Below are 21,196 nucleotides of genomic sequence, written 5' to 3'. Positions count from 1 at the left end.
GAGAGAGAGAGAGAGAGATAGCCTATGTTTATTTTCTCACAGGCACTTCTACCACTGGTGGAGGAGAATCATTGACCAGTTTATCTTGTATGGGTTATGGTTACGTAAGGTGTTTATGGGTCAGAGGGGTTGGATTTAGATTATTGCTTAGTTTGATGGAGAGAAATACTGTTGGTTTTCAATGGTGTCACTTTTAGAGTTTTTTCTGTACATGGTGCCTTGTTTTTTATGGAAATGATCGAAGAACAACATTTGCACTATTTGTTACTGTACTGGTTTCCAAAAAAAAAACCTTTGTAGTGTTAGTTTGTGACGTGCGGTTTTAGCATTTTTCGTCATGAATCTTGTTGTGGAGGCAGCTCTGTAGAGTGGTCACAAGCTGGCACAGCCACAAGGTCATAAAATCTGTTTTTAAACTTAACCCTAACCTTAACCACACTGCTAATCCTAACCTTAACCACACTGCTAATCCTAACATTAACCACACTGCTAATCCTAACCTTAACCACACTGCTAACCCTAACCTTAAAGCACATTTTTGTTTTCATTCATTTTTACCATGTAGCGAAGTTTGACTTTGCAGCTGGCCTGTCTAAGGGGAAATCACTCAGTTCTGCCTCCAGGACAAGACTAATGACAATAAGCATCAACTTGCTTGTGACGTGAGGCATTGCTCACCGACATATTGTAGCAACACAATTTAAGAGTTACTTTAGCTGAGACATTTCTTGGCTTATCTCATGAAAGGAATGTTTTACCGGACTATTTGGACACTGTGCTTGCCTGGTTTTTCAACTGTGACATAATAACGACTCTACACGAGACTAGGTACTTCCCTGGGTTTTGTATAGAGGGACATGTGAGCCTGCAGTATATACATTGTTTTGCTGCTCAATGTCCTTACGTGGGGATTTCAAGGCTCAAGCCACACGCCCCCCCCCCCCCCCCCCCCCCCCCCACCCCAATGACTATATTCTCTCTCTCTCTCTCTCTCTCTCTCTCTCTCTCTCTCTCTCTCTCTCTCTCTCTCTCTCTCTCTTGCTGGCCCTTCCTGTTTTCAGAGGAATTACCGTTGCAAACTAATTCATATGACCCAGTTCTACAGACTGAGGCTCTACAGGCAGATGTTAACAGGATTCCTCCTACCTGCAGTGGAAACAGAGAGCAGGAACTGAGCCAGCTCTGTCCTGTAAATAATAGGCAGGGCTGGAAGAAGGTAGTTTACTTTACACTGCCAGGCTGTGGTATGTCTGTGTCCTTGTTGTCATCCGCAGGAGCATACCAGCCAACCCTGTTCATCCCTTTCCTGGGTACTGCCACTCTACATATTTCTATCTGAATGTTCCAAAACGTTGCATCCAGGTTGTTAGCTATACAGTGCCTTGCGAAAGTATTCGGCCCCCTTGAACTTTGCGACCTTTTGCCACATTTCAGGCTTCAAACATAAAGATATAAAACTGTATTTTTTTGTGAAGAATCAACAACAAGTGGGACACAATCATGGAGTGGAACGACATTTATTGGATATTTCAAACTTTTTTGACAAATCAAAAACTGAAAAATTGGGCGTGCAAAATTATTCAGCCCCTTTACTTTCAGTGCAGCAAACTCTCTCCAGAAGTTCAGTGAGGATCTCTGAATGATCCAATGTTGACCTAAATGACTAATGATGATAAATACAATCCACCTGTGTGTAATCAAGTCTCCGTATAAATGCACCTGCACTGTGATAGTCTCAGAGGTCTGTTAAAAGCGCAGAGAGCATCATGAAGAACAAGGAACACACCAGGCAGGTCCGAGATACTGTTGTGAAGAAGTTTAAAGCCGGATTTGGATACAAAAAGATTTCCCAAGCTTTAAACATCCCAAGGAGCACTCTGCAAGCGATAGTATTGAAATGGAAGGAGTATCAGACCACTGCAAATCTACCAAGACCTGGCCGTCCCTCTAAACTTTCAGCTCATGAAAGGAGAAGACTGATCAGAGATGCAGCCAAGAGGCCCATGATCACTCTGGATGAACTGCAGAGATCTACAGCTGAGGTGGGAGACTCTGTCCATAGGACAACAAATCTGCACAAATCTGCACAAATATGCACAAATCTGGCCTTTATGGAAGAGGGGCAAGAAGAAAGCCATTTCTTAAAGATATCCATAAAAAGTGTTGTTTAAAGTTTGCCACAAGCCACCTGGGAGACACACCAAACATGTGGAAGAAGGTGCTCTGGTCAGATGAAACCAAAATTGAACTTTTTGGCAACAATGCAAAACGTTATGTTTGGCGTAAAAGCAACACAGCTGAACACACCATCCCCACTGTCAAACATGGTGGTGGCAGCATCATGGTTTGGGCCTGCTTTTGTTCAGCAGGGACAGGGAAGATGGTTAAAATTGATGGGAAGATGGATGGAGCCAAATACAGGACCATTCTGGAAGAAAACCTGATGGAGTCTGCAAAAGACCTGAGACTGGGACGGAGATTTGTCTTCCAACAAGACAATGATCCAAAACATAAAGCAAAATCTACAATGGAATGGTTCAAAAATAAACATATCCAGGTGTTAGAATGGCCAAGTCAAAGTCCAGACCTGAATCCAATCGAGAATCTGTGGAAAGAACTGAAAACTGCTGTTCACAAATGCTCTCCATCCAACCTCACTGAGCTCGAGCTGTTTTGCAAGGAGGAATGGGAAAAAATGTCAGTCTCTCGATGTGCAAAACTGATAGAGACATACCCCAAGCGACTTACAGCTGTAATCGCAGCAAAAGGTGGCGCTACAAAGTATTAACTTAAGGGGGCTGAATAATTTTGCACGCCCAATTTTTCAGTTTTTGATTTGTTAAAAAGGTTTGAAATATCCAATAAATGTCGTTCCACTTCATGATTGTGTCCCACTTGTTGTTGATTCTTCACAAAAAAATACAGTTTTATATCTTTATGTTTGAAGCCTGAAATGTGGCAAAAGGTCGCAAAGTTCAAGGGGGCCGAATACTTTCGCAAGGCACTGTAGCTCGCTAATGAGATAACCATTTGTTTAGGCTACACCTTGTCATGTTAACGGTCTGGTCCGCAAGTAGCCGAGTTTTAGAATGGCCAGCGATATGCTTTATGAATGTAAAATGCAGCCCGCCAATGCACAATAGAAAGAAAAGAATTGTAGCACCGGTATTACCGGTATTACCGGTATTACAGTATCTTTTGAACGGTAATCTCTCAAGTCATTTTCTCTGAGGAAAAGAGGGAGACTTGGCTCCACTGGTTACAGAACCTGGCTTTGAAACGCAGTGGGAGGGTTGAGTGAGACTACAAATTCAAAGACAGCCTACTTTTCTATACTCAAAGGAGAGAAAATCATCACTAGACATCGCTCATTTCGTAAATCAGAACGTTTGGCCCGTAAACGGATTACAAGGACTAAGCCCAGGTCATACTTTACATCTCAGCCATGGACTCTACACCTGTATAGTCCTGCACAGTTGACCAGGAAATGATCGAAGAACAACATTTGCACTATTTGTTACTGTACTGGTTTCCAAAAAAAAAACCTTTGTAGTGTTAGTTTGTGACGTGCGGTTTTAGCATTTTTCGTCATGAATCTTGTTGTGGAGGCAGCTCTGTAGAGTGGTCACAAGCTGGCACAGCCACAAGGTCATAAAATCTGTTTTTAAACTTAACCCTAACCTTAACCACACTGCTAATCCTAACCTTAACCACACTGCTAATCCTAACATTAACCACACTGCTAATCCTAACCTTAACCACACTGCTAACCCTAACCTTAAAGCACATTTTTGTTTTCATTCATTTTTACCATGTAGCGAAGTTTGACTTTGCAGCTGGCCTGTCTAAGTGGAAATCACTCAGTTCTGCCTCCAGGACAAGACTAATGACAATAAGCATCAACTTGCTTGTGACGTGAGGCATTGCTCACCGACATATTGTAGCAACACAATTTAAGAGTTACTTTAGCTGAGACATTTCTTGGCTTATCTCATGAAAGGAATGTTTTACCGGACTATTTGGACACTGTGCTTGCCTGGTTTTTCAACTGTGACATAATAACGACTCTACACGAGACTAGGTACTTCCCTGGGTTTTGTATAGAGGGACATGTGAGCCTGCAGTATATACATTGTTTTGCTGCTCAATGTCCTTACGTGGGGATTTCAAGGCTCAAGCCACACGCACCCCCCCCCCCCCACCCCAATGACTATATTCTCTCTCTCTCTCTCTCTCTCTCTCTCTCTCTCTCTCTCTCTCTCTCTCTCTCTTGCTGGCCCTTCCTGTTTTCAGAGGAATTACCGTTGCAAACTAATTCATATGACCCAGTTCTACAGACTGAGGCTCTACAGGCAGATGTTAACAGGATTCCTCCTACCTGCAGTGGAAACAGAGAGCAGGAACTGAGCCAGCTCTGTCCTGTAAATAATAGGCAGGGCTGGAAGAAGGTAGTTTACTTTACACTGCCAGGCTGTGGTATGTCTGTGTCCTTGTTGTCATCCGCAGGAGCATACCAGCCAACCCTGTTCATCCCTTTCCTGGGTACTGCCACTCTACATATTTCTATCTGAATGTTCCAAAACGTTGCATCCAGGTTGTTAGCTATACAGTGCCTTGCGAAAGTATTCGGCCCCCTTGAACTTTGCGACCTTTTGCCACATTTCAGGCTTCAAACATAAAGATATAAAACTGTATTTTTTTGTGAAGAATCAACAACAAGTGGGACACAATCATGGAGTGGAACGACATTTATTGGATATTTCAAACTTTTTTGACAAATCAAAAACTGAAAAATTGGGCGTGCAAAATTATTCAGCCCCTTTACTTTCAGTGCAGCAAACTCTCTCCAGAAGTTCAGTGAGGATCTCTGAATGATCCAATGTTGACCTAAATGACTAATGATGATAAATACAATCCACCTGTGTGTAATCAAGTCTCCGTATAAATGCACCTGCACTGTGATAGTCTCAGAGGTCTGTTAAAAGCGCAGAGAGCATCATGAAGAACAAGGAACACACCAGGCAGGTCCGAGATACTGTTGTGAAGAAGTTTAAAGCCGGATTTGGATACAAAAAGATTTCCCAAGCTTTAAACATCCCAAGGAGCACTCTGCAAGCGATAGTATTGAAATGGAAGGAGTATCAGACCACTGCAAATCTACCAAGACCTGGCCGTCCCTCTAAACTTTCAGCTCATGAAAGGAGAAGACTGATCAGAGATGCAGCCAAGAGGCCCATGATCACTCTGGATGAACTGCAGAGATCTACAGCTGAGGTGGGAGACTCTGTCCATAGGACAACAAATCTGCACAAATCTGCACAAATATGCACAAATCTGGCCTTTATGGAAGAGGGGCAAGAAGAAAGCCATTTCTTAAAGATATCCATAAAAAGTGTTGTTTAAAGTTTGCCACAAGCCACCTGGGAGACACACCAAACATGTGGAAGAAGGTGCTCTGGTCAGATGAAACCAAAATTGAACTTTTTGGCAACAATGCAAAACGTTATGTTTGGCGTAAAAGCAACACAGCTGAACACACCATCCCCACTGTCAAACATGGTGGTGGCAGCATCATGGTTTGGGCCTGCTTTTGTTCAGCAGGGACAGGGAAGATGGTTAAAATTGATGGGAAGATGGATGGAGCCAAATACAGGACCATTCTGGAAGAAAACCTGATGGAGTCTGCAAAAGACCTGAGACTGGGACGGAGATTTGTCTTCCAACAAGACAATGATCCAAAACATAAAGCAAAATCTACAATGGAATGGTTCAAAAATAAACATATCCAGGTGTTAGAATGGCCAAGTCAAAGTCCAGACCTGAATCCAATCGAGAATCTGTGGAAAGAACTGAAAACTGCTGTTCACAAATGCTCTCCATCCAACCTCACTGAGCTCGAGCTGTTTTGCAAGGAGGAATGGGAAAAAATGTCAGTCTCTCGATGTGCAAAACTGATAGAGACATACCCCAAGCGACTTACAGCTGTAATCGCAGCAAAAGGTGGCGCTACAAAGTATTAACTTAAGGGGGCTGAATAATTTTGCACGCCCAATTTTTCAGTTTTTGATTTGTTAAAAAGGTTTGAAATATCCAATAAATGTCGTTCCACTTCATGATTGTGTCCCACTTGTTGTTGATTCTTCACAAAAAAATACAGTTTTATATCTTTATGTTTGAAGCCTGAAATGTGGCAAAAGGTCGCAAAGTTCAAGGGGGCCGAATACTTTCGCAAGGCACTGTAGCTCGCTAATGAGATAACCATTTGTTTAGGCTACACCTTGTCATGTTAACGGTCTGGTCCGCAAGTAGCCGAGTTTTAGAATGGCCAGCGATATGCTTTATGAATGTAAAATGCAGCCCGCCAATGCACAATAGAAAGAAAAGAATTGTAGCACCGGTATTACCGGTATTACCGGTATTACAGTATCTTTTGAACGGTAATCTCTCAAGTCATTTTCTCTGAGGAAAAGAGGGAGACTTGGCTCCACTGGTTACAGAACCTGGCTTTGAAACGCAGTGGGAGGGTTGAGTGAGACTACAAATTCAAAGACAGCCTACTTTTCTATACTCAAAGGAGAGAAAATCATCACTAGACATCGCTCATTTCGTAAATCAGAACGTTTGGCCCGTAAACGGATTACAAGGACTAAGCCCAGGTCATACTTTACATCTCAGCCATGGACTCTACACCTGTATAGTCCTGCACAGTTGACCAGGAAATGATCGAAGAACAACATTTGCACTATTTGTTACTGTACTGGTTTCCAAAAAAAAAACCTTTGTAGTGTTAGTTTGTGACGTGCGGTTTTAGCATTTTTCGTCATGAATCTTGTTGTGGAGGCAGCTCTGTAGAGTGGTCACAAGCTGGCACAGCCACAAGGTCATAAAATCTGTTTTTAAACTTAACCCTAACCTTAACCACACTGCTAATCCTAACCTTAACCACACTGCTAATCCTAACATTAACCACACTGCTAATCCTAACCTTAACCACACTGCTAACCCTAACCTTAAAGCACATTTTTGTTTTCATTCATTTTTACCATGTAGCGAAGTTTGACTTTGCAGCTGGCCTGTCTAAGGGGAAATCACTCAGTTCTGCCTCCAGGACAAGACTAATGACAATAAGCATCAACTTGCTTGTGACGTGAGGCATTGCTCACCGACATATTGTAGCAACACAATTTAAGAGTTACTTTAGCTGAGACATTTCTTGGCTTATCTCATGAAAGGAATGTTTTACCGGACTATTTGGACACTGTGCTTGCCTGGTTTTTCAACTGTGACATAATAACGACTCTACACGAGACTAGGTACTTCCCTGGGTTTTGTATAGAGGGACATGTGAGCCTGCAGTATATACATTGTTTTGCTGCTCAATGTCCTTACGTGGGGATTTCAAGGCTCAAGCCACACGCACCCCCCCCCCCCCCCCACCCCAATGACTATATTCTCTCTCTCTCTCTCTCTCTCTCTCTCTCTCTCTCTCTCTCTCTCTCTCTCTCTCTCTCTCTATCTTGCTGGCCCTTCCTGTTTTCAGAGGAATTACCGTTGCAAACTAATTCATATGACCCAGTTCTACAGACTGAGGCTCTACAGGCAGATGTTAACAGGATTCCTCCTACCTGCAGTGGAAACAGAGAGCAGGAACTGAGCCAGCTCTGTCCTGTAAATAATAGGCAGGGCTGGAAGAAGGTAGTTTACTTTACACTGCCAGGCTGTGGTATGTCTGTGTCCTTGTTGTCATCCGCAGGAGCATACCAGCCAACCCTGTTCATCCCTTTCCTGGGTACTGCCACTCTACATATTTCTATCTGAATGTTCCAAAACGTTGCATCCAGGTTGTTAGCTATACAGTGCCTTGCGAAAGTATTCGGCCCCCTTGAACTTTGCGACCTTTTGCCACATTTCAGGCTTCAAACATAAAGATATAAAACTGTATTTTTTTGTGAAGAATCAACAACAAGTGGGACACAATCATGGAGTGGAACGACATTTATTGGATATTTCAAACTTTTTTGACAAATCAAAAACTGAAAAATTGGGCGTGCAAAATTATTCAGCCCCTTTACTTTCAGTGCAGCAAACTCTCTCCAGAAGTTCAGTGAGGATCTCTGAATGATCCAATGTTGACCTAAATGACTAATGATGATAAATACAATCCACCTGTGTGTAATCAAGTCTCCGTATAAATGCACCTGCACTGTGATAGTCTCAGAGGTCTGTTAAAAGCGCAGAGAGCATCATGAAGAACAAGGAACACACCAGGCAGGTCCGAGATACTGTTGTGAAGAAGTTTAAAGCCGGATTTGGATACAAAAAGATTTCCCAAGCTTTAAACATCCCAAGGAGCACTCTGCAAGCGATAGTATTGAAATGGAAGGAGTATCAGACCACTGCAAATCTACCAAGACCTGGCCGTCCCTCTAAACTTTCAGCTCATGAAAGGAGAAGACTGATCAGAGATGCAGCCAAGAGGCCCATGATCACTCTGGATGAACTGCAGAGATCTACAGCTGAGGTGGGAGACTCTGTCCATAGGACAACAAATCTGCACAAATCTGCACAAATATGCACAAATCTGGCCTTTATGGAAGAGGGGCAAGAAGAAAGCCATTTCTTAAAGATATCCATAAAAAGTGTTGTTTAAAGTTTGCCACAAGCCACCTGGGAGACACACCAAACATGTGGAAGAAGGTGCTCTGGTCAGATGAAACCAAAATTGAACTTTTTGGCAACAATGCAAAACGTTATGTTTGGCGTAAAAGCAACACAGCTGAACACACCATCCCCACTGTCAAACATGGTGGTGGCAGCATCATGGTTTGGGCCTGCTTTTGTTCAGCAGGGACAGGGAAGATGGTTAAAATTGATGGGAAGATGGATGGAGCCAAATACAGGACCATTCTGGAAGAAAACCTGATGGAGTCTGCAAAAGACCTGAGACTGGGACGGAGATTTGTCTTCCAACAAGACAATGATCCAAAACATAAAGCAAAATCTACAATGGAATGGTTCAAAAATAAACATATCCAGGTGTTAGAATGGCCAAGTCAAAGTCCAGACCTGAATCCAATCGAGAATCTGTGGAAAGAACTGAAAACTGCTGTTCACAAATGCTCTCCATCCAACCTCACTGAGCTCGAGCTGTTTTGCAAGGAGGAATGGGAAAAAATGTCAGTCTCTCGATGTGCAAAACTGATAGAGACATACCCCAAGCGACTTACAGCTGTAATCGCAGCAAAAGGTGGCGCTACAAAGTATTAACTTAAGGGGGCTGAATAATTTTGCACGCCCAATTTTTCAGTTTTTGATTTGTTAAAAAGGTTTGAAATATCCAATAAATGTCGTTCCACTTCATGATTGTGTCCCACTTGTTGTTGATTCTTCACAAAAAAATACAGTTTTATATCTTTATGTTTGAAGCCTGAAATGTGGCAAAAGGTCGCAAAGTTCAAGGGGGCCGAATACTTTCGCAAGGCACTGTAGCTCGCTAATGAGATAACCATTTGTTTAGGCTACACCTTGTCATGTTAACGGTCTGGTCCGCAAGTAGCCGAGTTTTAGAATGGCCAGCGATATGCTTTATGAATGTAAAATGCAGCCCGCCAATGCACAATAGAAAGAAAAGAATTGTAGCACCGGTATTACCGGTATTACAGTATCTTTTGAACGGTAATCTCTCAAGTCATTTTCTCTGAGGAAAAGAGGGAGACTTGGCTCCACTGGTTACAGAACCTGGCTTTGAAACGCAGTGGGAGGGTTGAGTGAGACTACAAATTCAAAGACAGCCTACTTTTCTATACTCAAAGGAGAGAAAATCATCACTAGACATCGCTCATTTCGTAAATCAGAACGTTTGGCCCGTAAACGGATTACAAGGACTAAGCCCAGGTCATACTTTACATCTCAGCCATGGACTCTACACCTGTATAGTCCTGCACAGTACTTTTTATAGAGTGCGTGTGCGCTCGTGCGTTCATGAGTGTGTGTGTGTGTGTGTTTATGAAACCTTAATCATACACCTGAGTAACCCTGCACGTACTGTAGGGCGTTTCTAGGTATGTGATCATGTGAAAGGGGCGTGGCTAGCTGGGTAAACGCAGGTGTGACTGAAGTAACGGGAAAGGGTTGTAACCGGGCAGAGAGATTATCAAACTGGATGGGTCGGATTACTGAGCCCTGTGTGACTCCACTCCTGCAGTATCTATCAGATTTATACAACTTGCTTTGCTTTTGTCTTTGTTATGGGAAGTCATTGTGAGTGCAGTGCCCTTAAAGAGTGAATTACTGCATACAAATATTTCTGGTCTTCAAACTCTTTTCCTCCTTGAGGATCACATCTGTTTTTAGCCATGTACCATGTACAATTATACAGTCTGATAAGGGTCTGTTTGATTGTATTGTAGCACATTGTTTGTGAGTGTTCATGTCCACTTGAAGCCTGGGGTTTTGTGGTGGTAGAGCACTCCCCTCTGCAAACTTGGACTTCAGTCTTGTACTTCTTTCTTGAAGTACGAGCTTTTACCAGTGGTTTTGGCGACTCTTATCAAAAGCTCCAAATCTCATCCACAGGCAGAGCTCTAGTTGTGTGCCACTTGAAACACCCATATCAAATCTACACGATATACAGACCTAGAATTGTCTGCAGATCACTCATTGTTGTGACGCGTACACTTCCTCTCTCAGTCTGCAAGGACATGAATAATTAGTGCAGAAACTGAAATTTTTTAATTTACCTACTTATTTTAGGCTCTTCATTTGGCAACGCTTGAATGAAACCTCTGGGGCACACACACACACACACACACACACACACACGTGCACACACACACACACACACACACACACACACACACTCCAACCTAAATATAGCCTGTCGTGTGTGGTGCAACCCTACGCATTCACACAGAGAGGAAATGTCTCAGGTCCTGTCCTCCCTCCGCACGTTAAGTGTTAAAAAAAAACATTATGTTAGTGTGTCTGTGAGAGACGGAGGGTATGGAAGAGAGAGAGTGAGGGAGGATGGAGAGAGAGAGAGAGAGAGAGAGAGAGGAAGAAAGGAAGTGAGTGAGTGAGTGAGTGAGTGAGGGGTGCATCAGGAACAGGAAACGTGTGGTCACTCAGGCAGTTGCTGAGTTGCTGAGGCAGCGCTGTTGTCCCTGTTGCTGTCATTCCCTATGTCGTGCTTTATTACAGGGATCAAGGTTAAATCCCCTCCAACTAAACCTCCATTTTCTACTGTAGCCTCAGGAACAACCTCAGGGCAGCCTGAGGGAGAGGGAGAAAGATGCCTAGTTGCCTAAAATGCAACATTAAACTCAGTTCAATCAGGTTGCTGCTGTTACCTTGCCCCCAAACGTCCTCCTCCCCCTCTACCTCACTTTCCTCCTCCCCCTCTACCTCTCTCTCTCCCCCTCTCTCAGAACACTGCCACTCTCTCTGTCACCAACCCCACCAGCTCGTCACCACCTCCCAGTTAGAGGAAGTTCACTCCACTTCACTATTCTCTCTGTCAGATCCTGCAGCAGCACGTTGAACACTGAGCCAGTGTGTCGGAAATTAAACGCCTCAGGGAACCTTTCGGGTATTGTTGGAAAGAGGAACTTTTCTGGCAGGGAAAAGGTAGGGGGATTTGTTTTTGGCGGTTCACCTGTTTCGGGTGCTTTGGACGGTAGGTACTGGATGATGGATGTGTGGGATAGAACTGGAAGTTGCAAACTAATTGTGAACTTTCGGTATGAGAACTAACATTGAGAGAGAGAGGAGAGAGAGAGAGAGAGAGAGAGAGAGAGAGAGAGAGAGAGAGAGAGAGAGAGAGAGAGAGAGAGAGAGAGAGAGAGAGAGAGAGAGAGAGAGAGAGAGAGAGAGAGAGAGAGAGAGAGAGAGAGAGAGAGAGAGAGAGAGAGAGAGAGAGAGAGAGAGAGAGAGAGAGAGAGAGAGAGAGAGAGAGAGAGAGAGAGAGAGAGAGAGAGAGAGAGAGAGAGAGAGAGAGAGAGAGAGAGAGAGAGAGAGAGAGAGAGAGAGAGAGAGAGAGAGAGAGAGAGAGAGAGAGAGAGAGAGCATGCTCTCTGCCTTCCGGCTTAGGGAACCGCGACATGGTTTGTCAGATAGTCGTTTCTTTCCAAGCTTTAACTGGATCGGAAATGTGTCCTATAGACCTCCGTACATCCCCAGTCATTTGTCCCATAGACCTCCGTACATCCCCAGTCATTTCAGTCTTTGTTATGGGGGATGGTGTGAAACAGGTGGGGAGATGACTGATCTCTAACTAAAGCCAAAAAACGAAACATTTGGCGTGGGGTATAATTCTATTCGTGCGGCGATAAACTAGACTGTGAGAAAGAGAAGCAGAGAAAGAGGTTGTTTATGAGGCAATGAGAACGATCAGCCTTGTTCTATTGGAACAGTATTGGGACTGTGACTTCGGCACCTGCTGCTGAAAGTCATTATGTCCAGTGTTATAGCTCAGGGTTGTGTGTGTGTGTGTGTGTGTGTGTGTGTGTGTGTGTGTGTGTGTGTGTGTGTGTGTGTGTGTGTGTGTGTGTGTGTGTGTGTGTGTGTGTGTGTGTGTGTGTGTGTGTGTGTGTGAGTGTGTGTGTGTGATGTCCTTGGTCAATTCACTGGCTCTACTCTTGGGGACTCACAAGTCCTAACACCTCTGTGCCACAAGAATGTCCAGTAAATTTTTTAAGCCTATAGCCTTTTTCCTAGGTTAAATAAAGGTGGGTACCGCTAACAGATTAGACTTTCTCCCTGTTCCGTCCCTATAGACACCAGGCCGTGGCCCCACCATGCATGTGAGACATGACCAACAAGGCAGCCTGGGATAGCTCGAGCAGCCCCCCGAGCAGCATGGAGCCTATAGGTAATATGTGGGGAATAGGGTGTCATTTGAACAGCGGCATGCATGTACATTTGATCCAAAATGGAACATTTGCTGTACGACTTGTATTAACATGAACTCTTAACCTCTGACCCCTGACTCTCCAGGCAGCTGCGCCCCCTTGGCCTCAGAGTCGGACATCTACCGCAGTGTCCAGGCCGTGCTCAGGGAGCTGGAGAGCCAACACCCCTCCTCTGTGCTCAATAAAGGTAAGGAGTTTCCACTAGACTCTTTATGGGGTTTACACACTGTTGAGTTGAGCAGAGCTGAGAGGTAGTGAACCGGCTTGCTTTCCAGTGAGCATGGCTCCGTTTCAGGTCAGGCTGCTTTTGTTGCACATTTCCAGTCTGGTTTGTTCAGAGGTGTTGCTAACTGGCTAGCTTCAACTGGTAGTGCTAGCTAGATGCATATAGCAAGCTTCATCAAGTAACCCCCACATTACTGACCCTAAGTTCAATAACGATACATATGGGTACCCTTATATCACAGGAGGCTGGGGAGGGGAGGATGGCTCATAATAATAGCTGGAAGGAAGTGAATGGAATGGTATCAAGCACATGGAAATGGTGTGTTTGATACCGTTCCATTTATTCCATTACTTTGAGCCTGTCCTCCCCAATTAAAGTGCCACCAGCCACCTATGTCTTACATACAAAGCATCTAGGTTTAAAATGGACTAAAGGTCCCTGACTTGCCTCTCTGCTCCACCGTCCAGAAGGAGTTGATCCTCTTTAATGTTCCGACCAGGCCATATTAATCTGCCCAAACCACATGAGGATGACACATAACCTCTGCCTGCCAATAATCGGAAAATTGCATTGAGTCAGCTATTAGTTTTATCCACGGTTTGGGTTCGTTGTGCAATGGAACAAGGCATTCGCACTGAGTCACACAAGCTATTTGTGTAGAGCTATGTCTATGGAAACAACAGAGAGTGTGAGTGCTGTTTAGTGCCATGTCTGTGGAAATGTTTGCAAGTGCTGAGTGTGTGTTTCTACTCGAAGGGATGCTAAGATGGACGTTGCACAAGAAGGTTCGGAACAATCCTGCCAACAGTCTCATTCTGGTGAGAGTCATCGTCAAGGAGCTGGAAAGGGTATGTCATCAGTGTGCGCCATTAGGCCATTCCGGGGCCTTATATGGAGAAATATAAGTCTCTGGGCCATTCATTATTAGTCTTCACTGTAGTGTCAAGAGACATAATAAGACAATCAATGATTGCTACCCAAATCAACTTGAAAAGAACACTGAGATTGTCAAGGACATTGTGCAATGATGTGATACATGAATGTTATGTCTAGTGGGAACCAGGGGTGGATTGGCCATCTGGCATTTTGGGCAAATGCCAGATGGAAGGGTTTATTTTTAGCCCAGTGGGTCTGTCAAACTTGTATTTTTTTCGACACAAAATGATATTTAACTTGCTAATAATTAGCCGGTGTGGAGGCCTCAAGGAAAATAATTGTCCAATGTGTTAGAAATGCCAGGACCGATTTCTGGTCCCGGTCCGCCCCTGGGGGTAACAGACAAGCTATCTTCTACAGACAAACTTTGTATTAGTGAGTAACTGATTAACACAATAGTTTGTGTGCTTGTCTCTTGTTGTCTGCAGGCTGAGAGGGTAGACTGTCGGACACACATCATCCCCCTGCTCCACACACTCATCTATGCTGTCATCCAGGTAGGTGCACGGAGCTTACGTTACACAATGAAACACCTGTCAGACATGACAACAGCATCTTTACAGACCTGTCTCAGGGTTGGCTGGGGAGAAGCTTTCATTTGGGGGATTGGATCATTTCCCGCCACTGTTTTGATGAGCTCCTCTGATTCGATGAAGTCTTACTTCCTGTTAATCGTCTCCTACACTTCCTGGTCAGGCGAGGTCAGGACTCTGTACTGTCGTAGGCCTTTATCTCTTCTTTATCTGTTGGTGTCTACTAAAAGAGACAGTTATTGTTGTTACCAGAGCCATATGATGTATATTGAGGTTTTGGGAAGTTTGTGCAAGTATTTATGGAGGGAAATGGTACTATACTGTATTTAAGGGTTGTGTGTATGTACCATACCAATTGTGTTTGGTGGTTCAGGTAAGTCCGAGGACAGCTAACCGTGCTAACCGTGCTAACCGTGCATATATCTGTGTACGTTCCAGTCAGCCTATGTTCCTGACGACCTGTACAAGCGGGTGTACGACTTCTGTAAGAGGCTGCTTACCCTCCCCCAGCCCTACTGTACTGTAGGCCTCAGCTACACCAGACGCATGAAGACAGAACGCTACACACCAGGTACTGAAACCAACATACATCCTTCGTCCAACCGAATGATGTATTTTTCTATTATGTGTTTAGGTAAGACTTTATTGGTAGACTTGACTGTCTTCGAAAGGTGATAATCATTTTACTGTAATACACGTTAAAATGAAGAGGGATGTTTGTTTTCCACGTGTCCACTGGCCGTGGTACGAGAATGCCACGCGTTTTAAACATGTCCACTGGCCGTGGTACGAGAATGCCACGCGTTTTAAACATGTCCACTGGCTGTAGTACGAGAATGCCACGCGTTTTAAACATGTCGACTGGCCGTGGTACGAGAATGCCACGCGTTTTAAACATGTCCACTGGCCGTGGTACGAGAATGCCACGCGTTTTAAACATGTCCACTGGCTGTAGTACGAGAATGCCACGCGTTTTAAACATGTCCACTGGCCGTGGTACGAGAATGCCACGCGTTTTAAACATGTCCACTGGCCGTGGTACGAGAATGCCACGCGTTTTAAACGTGTCCACTGGCCGTGGTACGAGAATGCCACGCGTTTTAAACATGTCCCCTGGCCGTGGTACGAGAATGCCACACGTTTTAAACATGTCCACTGGCCGTGGTACGAGAATGCCACGCGTTTTAAACATGTCCCCTGGCTGTAGTACGAGAATGCCACGCGTTTTAAACATGTCCACTGGCTGTAGTACGAGAATGGCACGCGTTTTAAACATGTCCACTGGCTGTAGTACGAGAATGCCACGCGTTTTAAACATGTCCACTGGCCGTGGTACGAGAATGCCACGCGTTTTAAACATGTCCCCTGGCTGTAGTACGAGAATGCCACGCGTTTTAAACATGTCCACTGGCTGTAGTACGAGAATGCCACACGTTTTAAACATGTCCACTGGCTGTAGTACGAGAATGCCACGCGTTTTAAACATGTCCACTGGCCGTGGTACAAGAATGCCACGCGTTTTAAACATGTCCACTGGCCGTGGTACGAGAATGCCACGCGTTTTAAACATGTCGACTGGCCGTGGTACGAGAATGCCACGCGTTTTAAACATGTCCACTGGCCGTGGTACGAGAATGCCACGCGTTTTAAACATGTCCACTGGCCGTGGTACGAGGATGCCACGCGTTTTAAACATGTCCACTGGCCGTGGTACGAGAATGCCACGCGTTTTAAACGTGTCCACTGGCCGTGGTACGAGAATGCCACGCGTTTTAAACATGTCCACTGGCCGTGGTACAAGAATGCCACGCGTTTTAAACATGTCCACTGGCCGTGGTACGAGAATGCCACGCGTTTTAAACATGTTCACTGGCCGTGGTACGAGAATGCCACGCGTTTTAAACATGTCGACTGGCCGTGGTACGAGAATGCCACACGTTTTAAACATGTCCACTGGCCGTGGTACGAGAATGCCACGCGTTTTAAACATGTCCACTGGCCGTGGTACGAGGATGCCACGCGTTTTAAACATGTCCACTGGCCGTGGTACGAGAATGCCACGCGTTTTAAACGTGTCCACTGGCCGTGGTACGAGAATGCCACGTGTTTTAAACGTGTCCACTGGCCGTGGTACGAGAATGCCACGCGTTTTCAACGTGTACATCCTTTTGACCCACAGGAGTGCTGTATCAGAGGATGGTGGTCGCAGAGCAGAGCCTGAAGAATGACTACCATCCCTTTCAGGAGAGGTGAGAGGACAACCTAACTTGCTGTTGCATACAACACGGTGACACAGTACAGTGTAGAAGCCATTTTTCCTTATGGTATAGAAGGACATGCTGTTTGTAGATAAAGTCGTAGTAACAGTAGCTTGCATGTGAACTGCCGGGGAACTGGTTGATCAAGGATAACCAAAGGCAATAACTCAATTTCTCCTACGGTCTCCTAGGGTGTTTGTGTTTGCCGATCCGGCGGTCTTCTCCGGCCCCCACGGTGAGGCGCTGAGGGGGGACATCGAGGCCTCGGGGTCAGGGGGGTATCTGAATCCCCTTGACCACATGCGGAGCGTGGTCCAACACTCCATCCAGGCTGCTCTCGGAGGGGAGCTGTGTCACAGTCCTAAACTGGCACAGGCACTGAAGGTCAGTGTGGTTGTGTTAACATTGAGTTTCGCTATGAAGTTTCTTCTTCTCTTAAAGTCTGGTGTTTCGCTATGCGTATGTGATGATGGGGTTCAGGCTAAAGGTTCTTGGTAAAAGCCTTCATTTAACTTAGTTTCTTTCTTTATTTTCGTCTTTATTTGTTCTCCCGTCCATCCCTCTTCGGAGAACAGAAACCTGTTTTATGGTCTTGGTATTTGTTTGATCTCGGTTTGACGTTGGTTTTGTTTTCGCAAATGTTGCTGTGTTTTGTTCAAAGTTATCTAAATCAATACCTCTTTGTGTTTGATACTAGTTTCTATTTCAATTTGCACCAAAGCAAAGCTCAGTAAGCTAAAGTTGTCTACTGGTGCCTCATACATGCCATCTCAGTCATATTCAGCAACACACTTAACCAGAAATGATCTATAATGTCTTAATAGCGTGTTGTTTAGTTGTGTTGTTCCATGATCTAACAGAGGTTGGCACCATTCCCATCAAAAAACACACACACACACACACACACACACACACACACACACACACACACACACACACACACACACACAGACACTGGTCCTAATATAACACTCATCTCAACAGGATGTGTCAAAGTCAGACTTCCAGATGTGTTTGTCTGGTCGCTGGTGGCCTTTCACCTGTATTCTATTCATAGACGGTGTGTGTGTGTGTGTGTGTGTGTGTGTGTGTGTGTGTGTGTGTGTGTGTGTCTGTGTGTGTGTCTGTGTGTGCGCGTGTGTGTGTGGCAGGAAATTGGCCAGGACGTGGAGCCGTACTTCCAGGAAGTTGTGGCCAGTCTGGAGCAGAGTGTGGAGGAGGGCAGTAAGGGGGAAGGGGTGGTGCTGAGGGGGAGACTGGGACAACTCTACAGAGAGATCCTCACGGATACTGACACATCAGGTACAGTATCCTTATCATAGAGGGGTCATCTTTTGACTGTTTGAAACCAAAACCAAATGATCTAAACAGCATCCAGACATTATCTCCCATTTTCTTTAGCATTTGGTTTCTGTTTCCAAGTGAAACTGAAAGGGTAACGTTACCGTAGACAACACACAACCGTTATTAATAGATCGCTGTATAGCAGTCACTCTGACTCAGGGACCGTTATTAATAAATCGCTGTATAGCAGTCACTCTGACTCAGGGACCGTTATTAATAAATCGCTGTATAGCAGTCACTCTGACTCAGGGACCGTTATTAAGAAATTGCTGTATAGCAGTCACTCTGACTCAGGGATCATTATTAATAGATCGCTGTATAGCAGTCACTCTGACTCAGGGACCGTTATTAATAGATCGCTGTATAGCAGTCACTCTGACTTTGGGACCGTTATTAATAGATCGCTGTATAGCAGTCACTCTGACTCAGGGACCGTTATTAATAGATCGCTGTATAGCAGTCACTCTGACTCAGGGACCGTTATTAATAAATCGCTGTATAGCAGTCACTCTGACTCAGGGACCGTTATTAATAAATCGCTGTATAGCAGTCACTCTGACTCAGGGACCGTTATTAAGAAATTGCTGTATAGCAGTCACTCTGACTCAGGGACCGTTATTAATAGATCGCTGTATAGCAGTCACTCTGACTCAGGGACCGTTATTAATAGATCGCTGTATAGCAGTCACTCTGACTTTGGGACCGTTATTAATAGATCGCTGTATAGCAGTCACTCTGACTCTGGGATCGTTATTAATAGATCGCTGTATAGCGGTCACTCTGACTCAGGGGCCGTTATTAATAAATCGCTGTATAGCAGTCACTCTGACTTTGGGACCGTTATTAATAGATCGCTGTATAGCAGTCACTCTGACTCAGGGACCGTTATTAATAGATCGCTGTATAGCAGTCACTCTGAATTTGGGACGGTTATTAATAGATCGCTGTATAGCGGTCACTCTGACTTTGGGACCGTTATTAATAGATCGCTATATAGCAGTCACTCTGACTCTGGGACCGTTATTAATAGATCGCTGTATAGCAGTCACTCTGACTCAGGGACCGTTATTAATAAATCGATGTATAGCAGTCACTCTGACTCAGGGACCGTTATTAATAGATCGCTGTATAGCAGTCACTCTGACTCAGGGACCGTTATTAATAAATCGCTGTATAGCAGTCACTCTGACTCAGGGGCCGTTATTAATAGATCGCTGTATAGCGGTCACGCTGACTTTGGGACCGTTATTAATAGATCGCTGTATAGCAGTCACTCTGACTCAGGGACCGTTATTAATAGATCGCTGTATAGCAGTCACTCTGAATTTGGGACGGTTATTAATAGATCACTGTATAGCAGTCACTCTGACTCAGGGGCCGTTATTAATAGATCGCTGTATAGCGGTCACTCTGACTTTGGGACCGTTATTAATAGATCGCTGTATAGCAGTCACTCTGACTCAGGGACCGTTATTAATAGATCGCTGTATAGCGGTCACTCTGAATTTGGGACGGTTATTAATAGATCGCTGTATAGCGGTCACTCTGACTTTGTATTCCTCCATGTCTAAATCTGTCGAGTCAGAGCCCCCCCCCCCCCCCCCAGGACAGATGTACACTGTATTCCTCTATGTCTAAATCTGTTGAGTCAGAGCCCCCCCCCCCCCCCCCCCCCCCCCCCCCCCCTCAGGACAGATGTACACTGTATTCCTCCATGTCTAAATCTGTCGAGTCAGAGCCCCCCCCCCCCAAGGACAGATGTACACTGTATTCCTCCATGTCTAAATCTGTCGAATCAGAGCCCTCCCCCCAGGACAGATGTACACTGTATTCCTCCATGTCTAATTCTGTCGAGTCAGAGCCCCCCCCCCCCCCCCCCCAGGACAGATGTACACTGTATTCCTCCATGTCTAAATCTGTCGAGTCAGAGCCCTCCCCCCAGGACAGATGTACACTGTATTCCTCCATGTCTAAATCTGTCGAGTCAGAGCCCCCCCCCCAGGACAGATGTACACTGTATTCCTCCATGTCTAAATCTGTCGAGTCAGAGCCCCCCCCCCCAGGACAGATGTACACTGTATTCCTCCATGTCTAAATCTGTCGAGTCAGAGCCCTCACCCCAGGACAGATGTACACTGTATTCCTCCATGTCTAAATCTGTCGAGTCAGAGCCCCCCCCCCCAGGACAGATGTACACTGTATTCCTCCATGTCTAAATCTGTCGAGTCAGAGCCCTCCCCCAGGACAGATGTACACTGTATTCCTCCATGTCTAAATCTGTCGAGTCAGAGCCCCCCCCCCCCCCCAGGACAGATGTACACTGTATTCCTCCATGTCTAAATCTGTCGAGTCAGAGCCCCCCCCAGGACAGATGTACACTGTATTCCTCCATGTCTAAATCTGTCGAGTCAGAGCCCCCCCCCCAGGACAGATGTACACTGTATTCCTCCATGTCTAAATCTGTCGAGTCAGAGCCCCCCTCCCCCAGGACAGATGTACACTGTATTCCTCCATGTCTAAATCTGTCGAGTCAGAGCCCCCCCCCCCCCCCAAGGACAGATGTACACTGTATTCCTCCATGTCTAAATCTGTCGAGTCAGAGCCCCCCCCCCCCCCCCAGGACAGATGTACACTGTATTCCTCCATGTCTAAATCTGTCGAGTCAGAGCCCTCCCCCCAGGACAGATGTACACTGTATTCCTCCATGTCTAAATCTGTCGAGTCAGAGCCCTCCCCCCAGGACAGATGTACACTGTATTCCTCCATGTCTAAATCTGTCGAGTCAGAGCCCCCCCCCCCAGGACAGATGTACACTGTATTCCTCCATGTCTAAATCTGTCGAGTCAGAGCCCCCCCCCCCCCCCCCCAGGACAGATGTACACTGTATTCCTCCATGTCTAAATCTGTCGAGTCAGAGCCCTCCCCCAGGACAGATGTACACTGTATTCCTCCATGTCTAAATCTGTCGAGTCAGAGCCCCCCCCCCCCCCC

General features: G+C 45.4%; 1 protein-coding gene across 3 annotated transcripts in view; it reads left to right on the top strand.

The window, feature by feature from the left end:
• Positions 1–21,196, top strand: part of LOC110493544 (phosphoinositide 3-kinase regulatory subunit 6) — a 47,242-nt gene that overhangs the window by 6,033 nt on the left and 20,013 nt on the right. Inside the window, exons 1-9 of one of the 3 annotated variants that reach the window (XM_036949481.1) lie at positions 11,425–11,625; positions 12,774–12,868; positions 12,994–13,095; positions 13,891–13,982; positions 14,499–14,567; positions 15,042–15,174; positions 16,783–16,852; positions 17,053–17,245; positions 18,013–18,163. In XM_036949481.1, coding sequence (XP_036805376.1) covers positions 12,808–12,868; positions 12,994–13,095; positions 13,891–13,982; positions 14,499–14,567; positions 15,042–15,174; positions 16,783–16,852; positions 17,053–17,245; positions 18,013–18,163 — 871 coding nt within the window. In that variant the 5' untranslated portion in view covers positions 11,425–11,625; positions 12,774–12,807. Of the gene's footprint in view, positions 1–11,424; positions 11,626–12,773; positions 12,869–12,993; positions 13,096–13,890; positions 13,983–14,498; positions 14,568–15,041; positions 15,175–16,782; positions 16,853–17,052; positions 17,246–18,012; positions 18,164–21,196 lie in introns of those variants that run through there. The other 2 variants (XM_036949479.1, XM_036949480.1) reach the window with 2 other exon arrangements.

This window comes from Oncorhynchus mykiss, chromosome 17 (genome assembly GCF_013265735.2).
Source record: "Oncorhynchus mykiss isolate Arlee chromosome 17, USDA_OmykA_1.1, whole genome shotgun sequence".
NCBI classification, from domain to species: Eukaryota; Metazoa; Chordata; class Actinopteri; order Salmoniformes; family Salmonidae; genus Oncorhynchus; species Oncorhynchus mykiss.
This window is presented reverse-complemented; position numbering and strand designations above follow the sequence as displayed.